The sequence below is a fragment of the Ambystoma mexicanum genome, chromosome 5p (assembly GCF_040938575.1).
Source record: "Ambystoma mexicanum isolate Mex_15411 chromosome 5p, UKY_AmexF1_1, whole genome shotgun sequence".
In the NCBI taxonomy this organism is placed as follows: Eukaryota; Metazoa; Chordata; class Amphibia; order Caudata; family Ambystomatidae; genus Ambystoma; species Ambystoma mexicanum.
The window spans coordinates 1155690688-1155710896 of NC_090930.1; the positions used below are offsets into that span (position 1 = coordinate 1155690688).

At 55.3% G+C, this 20209-nt stretch overlaps 1 protein-coding gene across 6 annotated transcripts in view; it reads right to left on the reverse strand.

Annotated features, from left to right (window-relative positions):
* The window catches only part of LOC138481476 (Y+L amino acid transporter 2-like), a 703293-nt gene that overhangs the window by 364294 nt on the left and 318790 nt on the right, over positions 1–20209 (reverse strand). For 3 of the 6 annotated variants that reach the window (XM_069613638.1, XM_069613639.1, XM_069613640.1), the window contains one exon: positions 1494–2033. The exons of 2 other annotated variants lie outside the window; for them this stretch is intronic. In XM_069613638.1, the coding sequence (XP_069469739.1) occupies positions 1494–1938 (445 nt within the window). In that variant the 5' untranslated portion in view covers positions 1939–2033. Of the gene's footprint in view, positions 1–1493; positions 2034–14605; positions 14707–20209 lie in introns of those variants that run through there. One more of the 6 variants, XM_069613641.1, reaches the window with a different exon arrangement.

A 20209-nucleotide genomic window follows, 5' to 3' on the forward strand; every position in this document is an offset into this window, starting at 1 on the left:
AACTTATGCCTACCTTTAAAACATGTCATCTTCAACACTATTAAGTACACGGTTTATCATTGGCTCTCAAACTATAGGGGCCTTCGTTATATGGCCCTCTACAATTGGTTGGCATGCTTGTACCATGTCTGGAACATTTGGTACACTTAGCAGCACATAGGTTCATCACCAGGTGCCAGGAGGTGGACTTGACTTTACCTCCCCACACAATTAGCCCAACATCTCTCATCACCCATGCCCTCTGCCATGCAGATTGTCTTTGAACTTGGCCTTGCAAAGTATCCTTCTCTATGGGAATATATGGGAATACAGGCTCTCACTATCGTTGTTCTAGGAGTCCAAGCTCAACTCTATTTCCATCCTTGGCTCATGTGACAGAAGACCATGATTCTGGTTCATTCTGAAGCATTTAAATGTCTTAAATGAATAGAACTTGAAACTCTTGGTGTTATTTCTTTGCCCCTTAATAAGGAGGGATTCATCCTTTGCACATTCACTGCTTTCAAGAATAGATAACCGACCTTGGCTGCTTCAGTTTTGATGCCAGGCCAGACTGCCTCGACAGGCGCTTCCACGATCTCAGCTTATTCGTGCTGTGACACAATCCTCAGCCTTTCCTCTCCATGGGTTTTAGCTTACTAAATTCATGACACCGATGTCCATTTCCTATACAATGGCGTCTTCCCCTGCATTCTATTCACTATGTATAGCCAGCTTCTATGATTACTTAGTGTACTTGCGTTTCTGCGTCTGTACAATTATTGAATGATTGCATTTCTGTAGCACTTCACGCACGTCTCCGACTTCCAACATATAGGAGGTGTGGGGCGGGATTTCCTGGCGAGGCATGCAGCTGCTCCTCTACATTTCCAAAAATAGTTGATACCATACTTTCACCATTAAGATTTGAAATTTCCTGAAAAAGCCTTTTTTATGGAGCATAAATAAGGCTGCTGTTTATGGTATTTATTTTTCTGCCATTTCTGTCTGTATTTATACATATTTATTGTTTGGCCTTTTTGTCAAATGAAAAGATCATTTGCCACTAGTATTTTTCTGCATTTATTTGAATACAAAAATGCATTTATCAAAGCACACATGCAACCAGACAGAAATAAATGCCTTTCCATTTTGCCATCGCAACAAATCGTTGCTCCTGCGACTGCTGCCGACTTAAGGTACATGCTGTCAGCAATTTCAACTTTAATACTATTTTTATACAACTTTTAGACTCTCCGTGCTGGCAAACTGCCATATGATTGGCCTACGATGCAGAATCGACAGCATAGGGAAGCAAGCATATTAACCTTTTTTTTCTCCCTTTTTTTCCATTTTTATAAATACATACAAAAAGCAGATTGATTTCCGTCTGTATTTATGTGTAAAAATCAGTAAAAACGGAAAACCGGGAGCCTTAAGCATAATCAACTAAAGCCCACTCTTTAATGACCAGTAGGGCAGTTTGGCTCAAAATTGGATTTGAAGAGACTTACCGATGCACGTGACAGCCACCAGGTACACAGCACTTGAAGGCAGGGTGCAGGAAGGGTAGAAAGGGCCCATCATGTAGTTGGAAAATGTGAGGGCCAATATGGCCTGTCGGGCTGGATAACTGATTACCAGGCTAGTCCAAAGGTTCAAAAAGGCCACAAACCCTCCAAAAGACTCCAGGACATAGATATAGCTGGATCCAGACTTGGTTATTGTTGTGCCCAGTTCTGCGTAGCAGAGGGATCCAATCACAGAAAAGATCCCGCCAAGAGTCCACATGATGAGGGAGAGCCCATAGGAGCCGCTGTGCAGGAGGACCCCCTTTGGGGAAATGAAAATGGCAGCTCCAATAGTGTTTCCCAGAAGAAGACACACGCCACGGAGGAAGGAGATCTCCTTTTTAAGGTGCACCGAGCAAGTGTCCGCGTTCTCGTTCATATTCGTCATTGAAAAGGCTGTGGTGCAGCGCACTGGGTAGCTGAAGCAGGGGGAAGAGTAGTGTGACAGAGGAAAGTAGGCAGGAAGACAAAGAGATCAGCAATCTGAAAAGCATAAAGCAGAAGAAAGAGGAGTAGGTGAAACAGCATGCATGCGGCAAAACACATAGACCCTACCCCGCACGCTTTAGCAAGACCATTACTAAACATGTGACAAGAAAGCAATTTCTACTTCCCCAAAAGGGTTGTATCGATCGACAATCATCACTAAAATCAAAAAGTTAACAATGAGGTCACTCTCCAAAAACATATATGCATTTATTAAACTGATCAAAGAGGGAATGTATGCACATATGCCCTAAATTGTCACATTCAAAATTCATGCCAGTTCTGCTGCTTGAGAAAGGACACAGCAGACTTGCAGATGTCACCTGAATATGTATTGAAAGGTATGCACATCTTTTCAGAACCCTTTCTTCTGATACATCTGTGAAAATGCAAAGCAATTATTTGATATAGAGACATGGGCCTCATTATGACACTGCCGGTCCAGAATTAACATGCTGGTAATTCCCTTTACCGGCACGTTTACGGACCAGCAGAGTGCTGGTTGGGTGGGCTGATTTACCTCCACCGGCAAAAAACAGCCTGTATTACCAGCCCTGGTATTACCGGTGCCTGTAATACTGACAATCCCCCCATGAAGTCCTATGAACTCCATGGAATGGGGAGTAACATACCCTTGACGGCACCAATAATCTGCCTGCAATTCTGGCAGATCATGCACCGGTAACGGTATTACCGTTCTGTGTTATCCTGACAGATTTATCAGCGGGATTCCACCAAACCGATAATGAGGGCCATTTAGTTTAATGCAGAAGAGTTGTTAACTATCCCCTTCTTATGACTTATTTTAAGCATTTGTGTGAAAAATACTAAAACATTCATTGTGTATTTCTAAACGAAGTTATCTTGCACCTGCTTGAGTACGAGACCTTAGAGAAATTAACTGAAAGGCTGACTTTCTTTGTATTTGGTCACAGAATTCCACTGTAACTTGCAATAAGTCTATAATGTATTGCATGAGCAACTATAATAAAATAAACAAAAGTAATTGTCAAAATGATACCTGCATTTACAATGTCTTTGGTGCCAACAGAAAATCTGCTGGTACTGTTAACATGCTGCAATCGGCTTGCCATATGAACATACTTGGACATATGAGCCTGTGCTCAAAGCATGAATTGGCCATCACAGGACACTGATAACTTTCCCCATACCTTGCATCAGTAAAGCCCAGGACAGCAGCTGCAGAATGCCATTCACCAGCAGTTCACCGGGTGTATGGAAGGGTTTGACCGCAAGTCCCACAGGGGTGTTGATCTATGGAAGAAAGCAAAGGGGGCTGTGCCACATTGCCTTTGTGGCAGCTGACAAAAAGGTCTAATGTTATAGCCCCCATCAGGATAGGCAAAGCCATGCATTTGCCCTGCTTTGCCCATGTCTGCCATCTAGTGGTGACCTGCTTCTAAAGCCAGTAAGCACCACTAGATGAGATCATTAGTGTTGCCAAGAAGATCTGAATCCACTTAAGCCACTCCTAGAGTGATAGGTTAGTAAAGCTGTAGTTGCACCGCCAACTCTCATACAACTATCTGAAAAACAGAATATCCAGTGAAAATCAGCACTCCATATACTGGAGCGTCTGCAAGAACAGTGCAGTGCAGTGACCGACAACTGCAGTAGCCAGAGCCAGCAACTGGACCATGCATACGTAAACCTACACAGTGGCAAATGTTGGACAATGCTGGTTCTTTACTGAAGCCTATTGAAGAGCTGTACAGAATGTTAGCCTGTATGCTACATCACTCAGTGAGGTGCTGCCACTGGTGCATCATTTGTAATTCGAACTGTCACACATAATACATGAACATGAATTGTCTAGTGATGCAGAGGCAGGACAAATGGCCATGAAACTGCTTTTAACCTTCCAACAGACTCCATGCAGTATTTCAAGGAAGGGGAGTATTCATTGCAAGTATGGCGGAACGGGGAAAAATTGGCGGTAACGGAATTACCGCCAATATTCTGGCTCCGCCATACTACGAGTATGGCCCTGGAGTTGAGGATTTACCTTCAGCATCGTGCTGGAGGTAAATCCTCCAACTCTCTGCTGAATAATCAGAAAAATTGTGAGAATTACCGCTGCAGAATTACTGCTGCAGTAATTCTGCCAAAAAGCCCCATAGAGTCCTATGGAATCATAAGAAATAGGGATTTGCACCGCCACCACCATTTGTAATCCGGTGGTAATTCCGCTGGACCAAGTGGCAGTAACAGTGATTCAGTTGGGCGGTATTGCAGCAGATTTACCGCCATAATACTACTCAACTCGTAATGAGGCCCTAAGTACATTATGGCATGTTTTTTTTAATGCAAAATTAAAATTCGAGGTGGCAACTGTCAAACAACCTGTACGTGAGGATGAGGAAAATACCAGGGGTGGTCATTCATAAAAGTAAGGGCTATCCATGTATAAGAATGCAACAAAGAAATGGTTAGACGCCCAGTGGAGGCATCGAAATAGTGCCAAAGATCATCAACATAGTGTGGGACTTCACTGCTACAAAGAAGGTTATCCAAGAGTGCACACTCATTTTCTTCAACTTCTGTCACTATTTCAAGGGGAACCATACTGAGATTTTGAATAGTGGAAAAATTTAAGATGCCATGGTCAGACTTCTCCCTCCCTCTTGCAGTATGCATTGGGGTATGGTTGATGCCTTGTTCTTGACACATTTCACTGGGGTAGTGATGAGTGCTGAGCAGAATTCCTCTTTCCAACTCTTGGGATGTTTTCCGCATCAAGGCACACTTTACTGCCTCCCCCACAGATACTGCCATGTGGTGGTTACCTTTTTTGTTTTTACATAAATGTTAAATTTCACCTGGGTTTTTGGTCTTTTACTCCACACAAGTGTACCGCAATGCATTCACCCAATCTCTGTGCAGGTGTTGCAATGACGCAAGTGGAGTGGGTGCTATCATCCATTGCTCCCTCATCTCCTGCACTGCGTTCATCCAATCCGTGCATGCTGGAGTGGTAAATGCAATGATACGTTCAAAACCGTTGCTTTTCTCTCTTGTCTCCGACAATGCATTCATGGGATCAGTGCTTGCGGGAGCTGCGAATGTGATGACACGGCCAGCATGGTTGCTTTCATCCCCGCCTCCCTTGTCTCACGCAATGGGTTTGTCTAATCCCTGTGTGGGAGCTGCGATGACCCAGAGATTCACTTGAATGTTCCTCATTGGATGCCCCTCTCTATATAAATGGCACAAAAGAGCCCTGGGACCAGAGTTGCCCCAGAGTTGTATTATTTCCATTGACTGAGTCCCACTCTGATTTGTGGTGTGTCAATGTTAGTCTTGATCGCATGGAAGAAAAAGTAGGTCCAGACAGCTGACTTTGCTAACAGGCGGTAACTGGCTGCTGGCTGTAAGCACTCGGATCAGATGGTCGTGGTGGAGAATTCTGTTTGTGGAACAGTCCTAGCAAAGAGGCCATCAAAAGCATTAGATCTCTGCCGGAACGGCTGAAGAGTGGTAGTTGGAGCTGTGGATGGGGACAGTAGATACTCCACTCCCACTAAGTGCCTCCCATGGGTTTGTAGAGAAGGAGCCAAGTACCCCTATCTCAAGCACCGCTCCCATGTTGCCTATATGCTGGGAACCAGAGTGTGAGACACGTGCAGTGCCAGTGAAAATACCAATACCGAGGAAGAAAGGTTCCCATTGAGAAAACAATACCTGCATATGCGACAACATGATGGCCATTTGAATGAAATTCCAGAAGAAGTGGGACAAATGAGCAAAAGGGAAGATTGGTAAGGTAACACGAAGCAGGGCTGATGCACCCAGAAGATATACAGAGACAGGAGAACATAAACATTCTACAGGCATTAAAAAGGTATCGAGGATGAGCAACATTTTAAGTTCGAGATGAAGATGTTTATGCTACAGAAACGATGAAGATATTAAGGGGTCGATTCATGGAATTAATGTGCGCCGAAAATTCCCGCGCAGAGGTGCCAAAACCTGCGATTCGCAGTAAAAGTGCGAAAATCGCAGTGCAAGTGCGAAAATCGCAGGGAAACCAGCGCACATCGATTCATGGAAGTCCGTGTGCGAGAAAAACATTGGATGTGCGCTGAAAATGTGCGCCGCGCACGCCGGCGCACAGGTCATCCAACAGCGTGCGCCACGGCCACTGCGAAATCGCACATAGCGCGGCGCACATCACAAAAGTAGGCGGAACACGGGGCGTAACACTCGGAATGGGGAACAACGCATGAAAATATGGGCGTCACGGGGGAAGTACAGGAGGCAAGTGCGCAGAACGCCCACACGCTCGCCTACAACCCGTATTCATGGAATCGAATAGGGCAAACCAGCGCACGGTCAAAGACGCGCACAGGGCCAAACAAGTACGCCACAAGAAAGAAGGCGGTAGCGCCCCTGCGCCTGAAAAAAATGTGCGCCAAAATGTGTGCTAACAAAAAGCACCCATATACAGCCATGATGAATGGTCCATACAGTGGCCTTCTAGGACAAATGAGGTGCAAAGGGGTACCGACAAACACAGACACCCGCTGTGTGAAAAATAGCGTGTGCGTGTGTTCCTGGGTGCGCGGGAAGTTCCACACGCGATTGGCCTGGGTACGTGTACTTCTGGGTGCGCGGGAAGTTCCACACGCGATTAGCCTGGGTACGTGTACTACGGGGTGCGCGGGAAGTTCCACACGCGATTAGCCTGGTTACGTGTGTTTCGGGGTGCGCGGGAAGTTCCACATGCGATTGGCCTGGGTACGTGTACTTCGGGGTGCGCGGGAAGTTCCACACGCGATTGGCCTGGGTACGTGTACTTCGGGATGCGCGGGAAGTTCCACACGCGATTGTCCTGGGTACGTGTACTTCGGGTGCGCGGGAAGTTCCACAGGCGATTGGCCAGGGTATGTGTATTCCGAGGTGCGCGGGAAGATTCACACGCGATTTCAGCAGGGTGCGTGTATTTCGGTGGTGCCGGGGAATGCTACACGTGATTTGGCCATGTGGGTCCTACCAGGTGTTCCCTCTACACTCTCCACGGCCCCTGCAAGCAGCCCACACCACAGGGGACTACCCTGCACCCCTGCTCATGTCCCACAAGCAACCCATCCACCATGGCCATGCCCACCAGCCAACCCACATGTCACCTTGCACTACTGATCACCAACACATATCTCCCAGCACCCCCACCCCCCAGCATCCAGGGGCACCCTCCACCAGGCCCCCACACATGTCTCCCACCACCCCCACCCCCCAGCAGTGCAGGGCACCCTCCACCAGGCCCCCACTCATGTCTACCACCACCCCCACTGCCCAGCATTGTAGGGGCAGCCTCCACCAGGCCCCCACTCATGTCTACCATCACCCCCACCCCCCAGGCAGTGCAGGGGCAGCCTCCACCAGGCCCCCACTCATGTCCAACGAATGTCTCCCTGCACCCCCACCCCCCAGCAGTGCAGGGGCAGCCTCCACCAGGCCCCCACTCATGTCCAGCTCATGTCTCCCTGCACCCCCACACCCCAGCAGTGCAGGGGCAGCCTCCACCAGGGCCCCACTCATGTCTCCCACCACCCCTACCCCCCAGCATCCAGGGGCACCCTCCACCAGGCCCCCACTCATGTCTCCCACCACCCCAACCCCCCAGCATCCAGGGGCAGCCTCCACCAGGCCCCCACTCATGTTTACCATCACCCCCACCCCCCAGCAGTGCAGGGTTAGCCTCCACCAGGCCCCCACTCATGTCCTCCTGCACCCCACCCCCCAGCAGTGCAGGGGCACCCTCCACCAGGCCCCCACTCATGTTGTCCTGCACCCCCACCCCCCAGCATCCAGGGGCAGCCTCCACCAGGCCCCCACTCATGTCTCCCACCATCCCCAACCCCCAGCAGTGCAGGGGCAGCCTCCACCAGGCCCCCACTCATGTCTCCCACCACCCCCACCCCCAGCATCCAGGGGCACCCTCCACCAGGCCCCCACTCATGTCTCCCACCACCCCCACCGCCCAGCATCCAGGGGCAGCCCCCACCAGGCCCCTACTCATGTCTAACATCACCCCCACCCCCCAGAAGTGCAGGGTTAGCCTCCACCAGGCCCCCACTCATGTCCCCCTGCACCCCCACCCCCCAGCAGTGCAGGGGCAGCCTCCACCAGGCCCCCACTCATGTTTTCCTGCCCCCCCACCCCACAGCATCCAGGGGCAGCCTCCACCAGGCCCCCACTCATGTCTCCCACCACCCCCACCCCCCAGCAGTGCAGGGGCAGCCTCCACCAGGCCCCCACTCATGTCTCCCACCACCCCAGCATCCAGGGGCAGCCTCCACCAGGCCCCGACTCATGTCTACCATCACCCCCACCCCCCAGCAGTGCAGGGTTAGCCTCCACCAGGCCCCCACTCATGTCCCCCTGCACCCCACCCCCCATCAGTGCAGGGGCACCCTCCACCAGGCCCCAACTCATGTCTCCCACCACCCCCACCCCCCAGCAGTGCAGGGCACCCTCCACCAGGCCCCCACACATATCTCCCACCACCCCCACACCCCAGCAGTGCAGGGGCAGCCTCCACCAGGCCCCCACTCATGTCCCCCTGCACCCCCACCCCCCAGCAGTGCAGGGGCAGCCTCCACCAGGCCCCCACTCATGTTTTCCTGCACCCCCACCCCCCAGCATCCAGGGGCAGCCTCCACCAGGCCCCCCCTCATGTCTCCCACCACCCCCACCCCCAGCAGTGCAGGGCACCCTCCACCAGGCCCCCACACATGTCTCCCACCACCCCCACCCCCAGCAGTGCAGGGTCAGCCTCCACCAGGCCCCCACTCATGTCCCCCTTCACCCCCATCCCCCATCAGTGCAGGGGCACCCTCCACCAGGCCCCCACTCATGCCTACCACCACCCCCACCCCCCAGCCACCAGGGGCACCCTCCACCAGGCCCCCACTCATGTTTTCCTGCACCCCCACCACCCAGCATCCAGGGGCAGCCTCCACCAGGCCCCCACTCATGTCTCCCACCACCCCCACACCCCAGCATCCAGGGGTAGCCTCCACCAGGCCCCCACTCATGTCTCCCACCACCCCCACCCCCCAGCAGTGCAGGGGCAGCCTCCACCAGGCCCCCACTCATGTCTCCCACCACCCCCACCCCCCAGCATCCAGGGGCACCCTCCACCAGCCCCCCACTAATGTCTCCTACCACCCCCACCCCCCAGCAGTGCAGGGTTACCCTCCACCAGGCCCCCACTCATGTCCCCCTGCACCCCCACCCCCCAGCAGTGCAGGGTTAGCCTCCACCAGGCCCCCACTCATGTCCCCCTGTACCCCCACTCCCCATCAGTGCAGGGGCACCCTCCACCAGGCCCCCACTCATGTCTACCACCACCCCCACCCCCCAGCCACCAGGGGCACCCCCTACCAGCCCCCCACTCATGTTTTCCTGCACCCCCACCCCCCAGCATCCAGGGGCAGCCTCCACCAGGCCCCCACTCATGTCTCCTACCACCCCCACCCCCCAACATCCAGGGGCAGCCTCCACCAGGCCCCCACTCATGTCTCCCACCACCCCCACTCCCCAGCAGTGCAGGGGCAACCTCCACCAGGCCCCCACTCATGTCTCCCACCACCCCCACCCCCAGCATCCAGGGGCACCCTCCACCAGGCCCCCACTCATGTCTCCCACCACCCCCACCCCCCAGCAGTACAGGGGCAGCCTCCACCAGGCCCCCACTCATGTCTAACATCACCCCACCCCCCAGCCGTGCAGGGTTAGCCTCCACCAGGCCCCCACTCATGTCCCCCTGTACCCCCACCCCCCAGCAGTGCAGGGGCACCCTCCACCAGGCCCCCACTCATGTCTTCCACCACGCCCACCCCCCAGCCCCCAGGGGCACCCTCCACCAGGCCCCCACTCATGTTTTCCTGCACCCCCACCCCCCAGCATCCAGGGGCAGCCTCCACCAGGCCCCCACTCATGTCACCCACCACCCCACCCCCCAGCAGTGCAGGGGCACCCTCCACCAGGCCTCCACTCATGTTTTCCTGCACCCCCACCCCCCAGCATCCAGGGGCAGCCTCCACCAGGCCCCCACTCATGTTTTCCTGCACCCCCACCCCCAGCATCCAGGGGGAGCCTCCACCAGGCCCCCACTCATGTCTCCCACCACCCCCACCCCCCAGCAGTGCAGGGGCAGCCTCCACCAGGCCCCCACTCATGTCTCCAACCACCCCCACCCCCCAGCATCCAGGGGCAGCCTCCACCAGGCCCCCACACATGTCTACCATCACCCCACCCCCAGCAGTGCAGGGTTAGCCTCCACCAGGCCCCCACTCATGTCCCCCTGCACCCCCACCCCCCATCAGTGCAGGGGCACCATCCACCAGGCCCCCACTCATGTCTCCCACCACCCCCACCCCCCAGCAGTGCAGGGCACCCTCCACCAGGCCCCCACACATGTCTCCCACCACCCCCACCCCGCAGCAGTGCAGGGGCAGCCTCCACCAGGCCCCCACTCATGTCCCCCTGCACCCCCACCCCCCAGCAGTGCAGGGGCAGCCTGCACCAGGCCCCCACCCATGTCTCCAGGCACCCCCACCCCCCAGCAGTGCAGGGGCAGCCTCCACCAGGCCCCCACTCATGTTTTCCTGCACCCCCACCCCCCAGCATCCAGGGCAGCCTCCACCAGGCCCCCACTCATGTCTCCCACCACCCCCACTCCCAGCAGTGCAGGGTTAGTCTCCACCAGGCCCCCACTCATGTCCCCCTGCACCCCCACCCCCCATCAGTGCAGGGCACCCTCCACCAGGCCCCCACTCATGTCTACCACCACCCCCACCCCCCAGCCACCAGGGGCACCGTTCACCAGGCCCCCACTCATGTTTTCCTGCACCCCCACCACCCAGCATCCAGGAGCAGCCTCCACCAGGCCCCCACTCATGTCTCCCACCACCCCCACCCCCCAACATCCAGGGGAAGCCTCCACCAGGCCCCCACTCATGTCTCCCACCACCCCCACCCCCCAGCAGTGCAGGGGCAGCCTCCAACAGGCCCCCACTCATGTTTTCCTGCACCCCCAGCCCACCGCATCCAGGGGCACCCTCCACCAGGCCCCCACTCATGTCTCCCACCACCCCCACCCCCCAGCAGTGCAGGGGCAGTCTCCACCAGGCCCCCACACATGTCTAACATCACCCCCACCCCCCAGTAGTGCAGGGCTTGCCTCCACCAGGCCCCCACTCATGTCCCCCTGCACCCCAACCCCCATCAGTACAGGGGCACCCTCCACCAGGCCCCCACTCATGTCTACCACCACCCCCACCCCCCAGCCACCAGGGGCACCCTCCAACAGGCCCCCACTCATGTTTTCCTGCACCCCCACCCCCCAGCATCCAGGGGCAGCCTCCACCAGGCCCCCACTCATGTCTCCCACCACCCCCACCCCCCAGCATCCAGGGGCAGCCTCCACCAGGCCCCCACTCATGCCTCCCACCACCCCAACCCCCAGCAGTGCAGGGGCAGCCTCCACCAGGCCCCCACTCATGTCTCCCACCACCCCCACCCCCCAGCCTCCAGGGGCACCCTCCACCAGGCCCCCGCTCATGTCTCCAACCACCAGCACCCCCCAGCAGTGCAGGGGCAGCCTCCACCAGGCCCCCACTCATGTCTAACATCACCCCCACCCCCCAGCAGTGCAGGGTTAGCCTCCACCAGGCCCCCACTCATGTCCCCCTGCACCCGCACCCCCCAGCAGTGCAGGGGCAGCTTCCACCAGGCCCCCACTCATGTCTCCCACCACCCCCACCCCCCAGCATCCAGGGGCAGCCTCCACCAGGCCCCCACACATGTCCCCCTGCACCCCCACCCCCCAGCAGTGCAGGGGCAGCCTCCACCAGGCCCCCACACATGTCCCCCTGAACCCCCACCCCCCAGCAGTGCAGGGGCAGCCTCCACCAGGCCCCCACTCATGTCTACCACCACCCCCACCCCCCAGCAGTGCAGGGCACCCTCCACCAGGCCCCCACACATGTCTCCCACCACCCCCACCCCCCAGCAGTGCAGGGGCAGCCTCCACCAGGCCCCCACTCATGTCCCCCTGCACCCCCACCCCCCAGCAGTGCAGGGGCAGCCTCCACCAGGCCCCCACTCATGTTTTCCTGCACCCCCACCCCCCAGCATCCAGGGGCAGCCTCCACCAGGCCCCCACTCATGTCTCCCACCACCCCCACCCCCCAGCATCCAGGGGCAGCCTCCACCAGGCCCCCACCCATGTCTCCCACCACCCCCACCCCCCAGCATTGCAGGGGCAGCCTCCACCAGGCCCCCACACATGTCTCCCACCACCCCCACCCCCCAGCATCCAGGGGCAGCCTCCACCAGGCCCTCACACATGTCCCCCTGCACACCCCCCCCAGCAGTGCAGGGGCAGCCTCCACCAGGCCCCCACACATGTCCCCCTGCACCCCCACCCCCCAGCCGTGCGATTTGCCTGAGTACATGTATTCCTGGGGTGCGCCGGTAGTCTCCCATGCAATACCATCAGGGTACGTGTATTATGGGTCCGCGTGAACTTCCACACGTGATACCAGCAGGCTACGTGTATTACGGGGTTCGCGGGAAGTTCCACACGCGATTGCCCTGGGCACGTGTATTTCAGGGTGCGCGTGAACGTCCACACGCAACTGGGCCTGTGAGAGTGGGGTACGTGTATTCCAGGGGTGGGCGGGAATATTTACTCGCGACTGGGCCTGGCCGAGCGTGTTACGTGTATTCCTGGGGTGGGCGGGAAGATTCACACGTTCGCCTACAACGCGCCGAAAAATAAATGGTCCAATCCTGAAACACGTACGGCAGCATGAAGCAGGCGTACGTCGACCCGCGCAGCAAAAAAGTGCACGCAAACAACAAACAAGCTCAGATGCCAGGATGAATATACCATTCCTAGCAGCAGTGGCCGTGGGTTACCAAAGGAGGAGGAGGAGGATAGTGAGGGCCTGAATTTTCACTCCCAGAACCAGCCTTTTTGGGATGCCTGATGACCAGGTGTATGGGAGGTACAGGTTTCCACCACACATAATACTGGACCTGGTCAGTGAGTGGGAGGATGACCTCACATCACCCACCCTGTGCTCCCAAGCACTCAGTCCCCTGGAGAAGGTCCTCAATGTACTGCACTTCTTGGCCACAGGATCATTTCAGCGGACAAGTGCCATAGTGGGTGGGGTGTCACAGGCCACGCAGTCACGCTGCCTACCAGGTCTTGAACATCATCACTGCACGCCCATCAGTCCGTAGGCACATATACCTGCCCAGGACACGTGCAGAAAGGCAGGCTGCCGCCCTGCATTTCTACGGTGTGGCACAATTCCCCAAAGTGCTAGGTGCCATTGACTGCACCCATGTGGCACTAGGTCCCCCCAGGGCATCTGAGCACATCTATAGGAACCGCAAGCACTGGCATTCCATCAACGTGCAGGTAGTATGTAATGCCAAGGGAATCATCACCTCAGTATATGCCAACTATCCAGGGTCCACCCACGACAGCTTCATTTACCGAATGTCTACCCTAAGCCGGGACCTAGAAGCTGGGCGGCATGGCGATACATGGTGAGTATGAATGCCACTGCACATGCATGCATGTCAGATGCAGAGTTATGTCACTACCCCACTAATGATACCCATCACCTCCTCACCAGGGGACAGTGCCTACCCTCTGAGCACCCACATTATGACGCCAATTCGGAACCCCATCACGCCTCCCGAGGTAAGATACAACACAGCCCATATTGCAACCCGGGGCATAGTGGAGCGCACATTCGGAGTGCTCAAGTCACGCTTTCGCTCCCTTGACCGTTCTGGCGGGCAGCTGTTATATGCGCCCCCAGTAGTGTGCATGATCATAGTAGCAGCATGTGTCCTGCACAATGTTGCAACACGCCGGGGCCTGGCTGTGGACATGGTGGTGCCCCCACATCCCCAACCACATGCACGCCCGCTGCGCATGGGAGGGGAAAGGGCACGGGGTGAGGCAGCCCGTACGCAGCTGGTGGCTAATTACTTCACATAGAAATCACACCCCTATGGAGTGCACACAGCCCTGGCACATACCATCTGATAAGCAATGATGACTCGACCTGACAATTATGACGAACAAAGGGACAGTCAACTGTCAGAACCATAGCAGCCTGAGATTGTTCATGTGGAAGTGTCACAATGTGTGCATCCCTACCTACACAAACACCACCAATGCAGTGTCATCAAAAGACACACTTCCATGCTGCAGAAATGAATACCCACTTGCAAAATACTACATGAGAACAGTGCCATGTCACCCAACCCCTCCCCGGCACGGCCACACATGTCATGCAATGTGAGAGCAAACAAATTAATCCCCACAACATGCCCCAAGTGTCACCAGCTACAGTGTCCCTAATGGAAACATGGCCACACATGAAATGCTCACAGTAATGCAGGACCTACAACACACATTACCAAATACTTACCAAGAATACCAATCACCTACACAACCTCCAACGTACCTTAAACATGACATTACAGACTTAAAAATTTGCTAGCCTAACTACCTGATGATGCCATCACTTCGAACACTTCCAAGTATACAGTGTTAGCGCCACGCAAGAGTGTAGGTGCACTTCTTACAACATGGACTCCAGTACCAAGGTGGACCGCCTTGTGAAGACAAGAGAAATGGACCTGCAAATTAGGAGGATGAGATGGATGCAGAGGCACATATCAATACACCATGCAGTGTACAATACAACAACAATATGCACTATGAATGTATACACAGTATTGACTACAGACTGCCCACACATCGAATGGGAGTCCAATGTCACACTGTACGTCAATGTCACTTGGGCACACCCTTTGCAAGCCCATGGAAACGGGAAGCAGGAGGGGTGTGTGTCACAAAAACCCAAGCATATGAACCAAATTCATGACAAGCCTGCATGTGCCCAGCCACAATGCAGCGTATGCCCACGGGAGCCACACAAGGCAACACACTGTACCAAATAAATAAATAAATAAATAAATAAATAAAACAAAAAAAAATAATCAAAAATGCCCATTAATGGGCCTGGGGGGGGGGGTGGGAGAGGCCACCCAGGAGGTCCGAGGACAGGGTGCACACCAAAACCCACCTGTGTGGATCTTGCGAGAAAAAAAAACACCTCCATGGGCTCATGGCCTACATGCTACCCTATTGTGGGAGAATCACTGCTGTCGCTCTCCTCACCCTCTGCAGCTGCATCAGGAGGTGGTGGCACTATGGGAGGGCGCCCACGCAAAGCCTTAGTCTGTTCCTCCATGGCAGCAAGCATGCGGGTGTGGTAGGTCTCGTTCTGGAGGATAATTGTGCAGAGGTCCCCATGCAACAACTCACAGGATGCCCGGACCTCCGCCCTAGTTGCCTGCATCTCAGCTGAGAGCGTACGTGTGAGACGCTCCAGCTGCTTTTCTGTCGTTCTGTTTGTTGAAGCCTCAAGCTCAACAAGAGTCGTCCTGAGGTGAAGGAGTTCCACCCTCAGGGCTTCCCTGTGGCCCTGGGACTCTATGGAAATGGCTTCCCGCAGAGTCCCCAGTGCCGCCCGCCTGTCCCTGTGGGACGCCAACATGTCCTCCCTGTGTGACTGGCAGATGGAGTCTGTTGCCTGATGTAGTCAATGGAAGTGGCCACCCTATCCATGGCCTGAGCCATCATCTCTGATGATGCTGCCTGTTGGGTTGCCATACCGTATATGGATTGCTCCCATGCGGTATTGCCAGGTGGCGTACGGCCACCACGTCGGCGGGCACCACACCTGTCTGGGGCAAGGCGAACTGCGCCTTGCTGTGCCGGCACTGTCTGAGGCTGCAGGACTGCATTCCCCCTCTGATCTGCTGGCCCAGGAACAGGATCAGATGTCGCGGAGTGTGACCCTGCATCCGTAACCACCAAAGGCGTACCTGCCAACACTGACATCCCCATTGAGGGTTCTAACCCTGGTGCAGGTGGGTCGGACAAAACAGAATCCCTCCCAGGAACACTCACCTGCGACGGCACATAGGTCTCATCATCCGAATCGACACCTGAATACAGCTCGGGGGAGGTGCAGCCAGAGACACCCCTTGAGAGCACGACCTGCAGCAGTTGTGGGTTCTCACCCACCACCACACCACGTCCCTCACTGGTGGTCGGTCGGGCCTCAGACCCCTCCTGGGTCTGCAACATCTCCACAACCCCAGCAGTATCAAGTGCGTCATCCCCTGCAAAGACATAAAAGAAAACAAATGGAAACAGGCATTAGCACTATGGCACACAATTAGGGCTGAGAGGCTACAGAAACAGTACTTGATTGACACATGTCCCACATGACTAAAACCCTCCCTTGCATGCACCGTCACTGCGTGTTAAGGGTAGGCAGATGGCACACATTGATGACACCAAGATGGAAGATGAACACATTTGCTGCATGCTGCCTAGCAGTGGCATCAGACATTGGCCAGTGATTGGCAGGTCAAATACACATGCCATCACACAGATGGCATGTACCCTAGCCATAAAGTGAAGAGGGAGAGGAGGGCACCAATTGTTCATTCAGTCCAGTTTGCTCATGAAATTGATTTTTTCATTGAAATGGTTCAAATGTTTAACCTGGAGCTGCCAGTCCAAAATGGTCCTATAGCACAGGGACATGTCTAAACAAATCATGTCCAGGAAACAAAGCCAGTCCACTGTACCATAGCCATGTCAGACATGTGACAATAGGACTGAGAAATCCCGAGTAAAAGTGGTGGTATGCAAACAATCTGCCTGAATAAACAGAGGAAAATAAGCAACAATGTTGTGGCAAGAAGACACTTCAAGGGCAACTGGCGTGGTGTTGGGCTGGATGTCTAATGTTGGCAGAAGGGATGCTGCTATACCCAAATGCTGGTGCGCAGAATGTATTGGATGAGGCACATGGGTGACCCAAACCACTCAGGCACACACACCCTCACCTGGCACCCAAACAGAAGCCCTCCCACACACACCATGCACATGGATGACACACACATGCATGTGCATTCACCGGACAATGCCTCGTAATCTGCCAGTTCTCCCACGCCTTGGATCTGTTCCTCCGTGACGTAGGTCCCAGCAACCTGCTCATGTGGAGTGAGTTCTATGTCCTCTGCTGGAGACCCACCTCCAGTCACTAGAGCTGCGGCATGACTTGAGGCCAGCTTATTCTTTGCCCTGCGCTTCAGGTCATTCCAGCACTTGTAGCATTCAGTAGCTGTGCGCCTCACGATTCCAAGGGCACTTATGATCCGCAATGGTCTGCCAGTGTGACTGACGTTGTGCAGGTGTGGTCTTGGATCCTGCAACAATCACTATTTCGCAGTCATGTGCGGACACATACTCTACAAGTGCATTCAGTTCGGCCTCATTGAAGCTGGGCTTCCTTGACGGGCCGGACTGTGTAGCCGTGTCTGGGGCATTAGCCTCTACTGGACGAGCACTCTTCCTCTTCTGCTTGGAAGGTGGTGGGGATCCTGAGTGTCCTACGCCGCTCTGGACACTAGGGGCAGGAGCCCCAGTGGACTCTGTACTAGGAGTGTGGGATTGCACACTCAGCATGGGAGTTGGTGCAGGCATTAGCTCAAGTGTGATGGTGTCAGGGGGAATGTCAGCATGATGGACTTGGACCGACACTGTCCTGGCTGGGTGTGTGAGAGGTGGGGTGGATGGAGCCGCAGCTGCCCCTGCAGCCTCCCCAGCCTGCCTACGCGGGGCAGCAGATGACCTAGCTGCCCCTGATCCACGTGGCCTGATGACACCAACGTGCACCGGCGCACATGGCCTAGACCTGCTGACCTGGAAGTCAGCCATGGAGTCACCCTGTGCCAGGTCTGGTTCCACAGTGGGCTGGTCCAACAAGGGCTGAGCATGGATGGTGTCAGCCACGTTAACCTCAACCAGGGGGGGGGCATGGGTGTCCCTGACTGCTCCTCCACACATGGGGGGCTAGGGGCACCCTGCAAGTCACGGCCACGTCCCCTACTGGATCCACCACGCCCACCACTTGGGGCTCGGCCACCTTTGCCACCCTTACGGCTTGTTCGCCTCCCAGCCATGGCACTGATGGTATTGTGCGTATTGGAGTCGATATGAACTATTGTCCTGGGCAATTGGGGTCAAAGGGGTTGGGTACCAGATGGTAATCGTACCCTAGTGCTCTAGCATGGCTGTATGTCACCCCTGGGGAAAGATGACGGGTCACGCAACGCACAGGCACCCCAAAAAAGGGAAGTAAGGTGCACGCAACCCCTCCAAGACCACGTGTGTGGAAAAATAAACCTGCACTATGCTGTGGCACCCAGAAACACAAGAATGAACGTATGCGTGTCACACGCAGCCTAGAATGACCTCTGAAGGGGTACGCGACACACGGGGCAAGCACAGATGTTAAATACGTGCACGACTCACCGTCTGCCAGGAACAAAAGCGTGAAAAATATGCGCGTGTGCGCGTTGGCAACACCCCCGCCAAAAGAGGAATTGTACGCTGTCTGAGGAGACAGGACAACAGTAGAAGGGAACGCTGTTTGAGGAAACAGGCCCAGGAAAAAGAGGAAAAGAGAAAAAGCTGTCAGAGGTAACAGGGAGTACGAACTTGAAACGCTGTGAAGTAAATCGCGTGTGAACCGACAAGAAGTACAGATTTCACCCACTCGCTCTCCACGAAAAGCACGTACAAGGAAATGCGTTCTACACGTACCTTTTATACACACGTCACAGACGCGCATACGCGATGAGGCCATTTCCACCAATTACACGCTTTGACACTCGGATGTGTATCTTTTTTTTTACACGCGCCATTCTCTACGGCCATGCGCGTGACGTCATAGCTGCGCATGGGGGCCTTTGGGCCAATGAAATCGCGTATGCGTGCAGACGTGCTTACGCGCTAAGGGCCTTTCCTCGAATTACATGCAGACGTGCAGGACTTTTCACGTGCCAAATCACTCCGTATCAAGCTGGCCACGCGTAAGCACACAGAAGACCACGCTCCTGCCCAGAAAGCCGATTTACTGCCCCCCAGAGCCCCGAGCACACTCCCACTTGCCATCTGCTGCTGCCTGACTGCCTGCTGCCCACGTGCCCTGCCATTTGCTGCCTGCACATCAGCCAGGGGTGCTGTTGCTGTGACCACCCCTGCTGGAACCGAAGACTCCCGACTGGGATTCCATCGCTCCACAGCCCAGCCCCAGGACCCAGTTGCCCACCCACTCCTGCCTCTGAGGTTGTCATGTCGGGCACTGCAACATCTGGCACCACTGACAACCCCCGGCCAGAGAGGCAGAGGGGCACCAGCTTCAGTGCCAGGGAAGTTGGTGTCCTGGTGGAGCAAGTCCTGGGGCAGTATGATGCCCTCTACGGAAGTGTGCGCGCCGACAAGGAAGGATGGACTCGGATCTGGACGTGCCATCAACGTGGAGGGGGTGGCAGTCCGCGACTTCCAACATGTCAAGAAGCGCTGGGAGGACTTCAGGTCCAGGACCCTGAACAAGGCCCGGCGCCTCTTGAAGGCAGCGGATGCAAAGGGGCGCCCGGGCCACTTGTCGCAAAATCAGATGAGGGTCCTGGAACGCATATCCCCAGCGCTCCACGTCCAGGTCCTTGAGAGGCAGACCCGTCTGGAGTCGAGCGGTAAGTGTACATGCATCATGATTGTAAGCTGTGCGTGTGGTGATGTGCCAGTAGTGTGCCGGTTGCACATCTGTTTGTATGGGGCCGAGTATGGGTGGGGGTGTACAGTACCATGAGGCTAACACATGCGAGGGCTGTCATGTGTGAAACATGGATGGTGCTTGTGTGTGTAGGCTTGCATGCCAAATGCAGTTGTGTGGGCACACATGTTTGGATGAATGTGTATGTAAGTAGGCATGTTCGTGATGTCACGCATGTATGTTGTTTTCAGCTGCATGTATCAGCACTGTGTACATGTGCATGTGTGTGTATTTGACAAGGGTGCAACAGTGATGCAACATGGATGCATGTGACAGCGGGATGTGGAAGCCTTATTGGCAGATGTGACATGGATGCCCATCGGAACACTGCGACAGTTGGCTGAGGTGTACACATGCATGCAAGTGTGGTGGTGTGCATGCATGTGTAGTGCACTCCCTTTGTTGCATGTG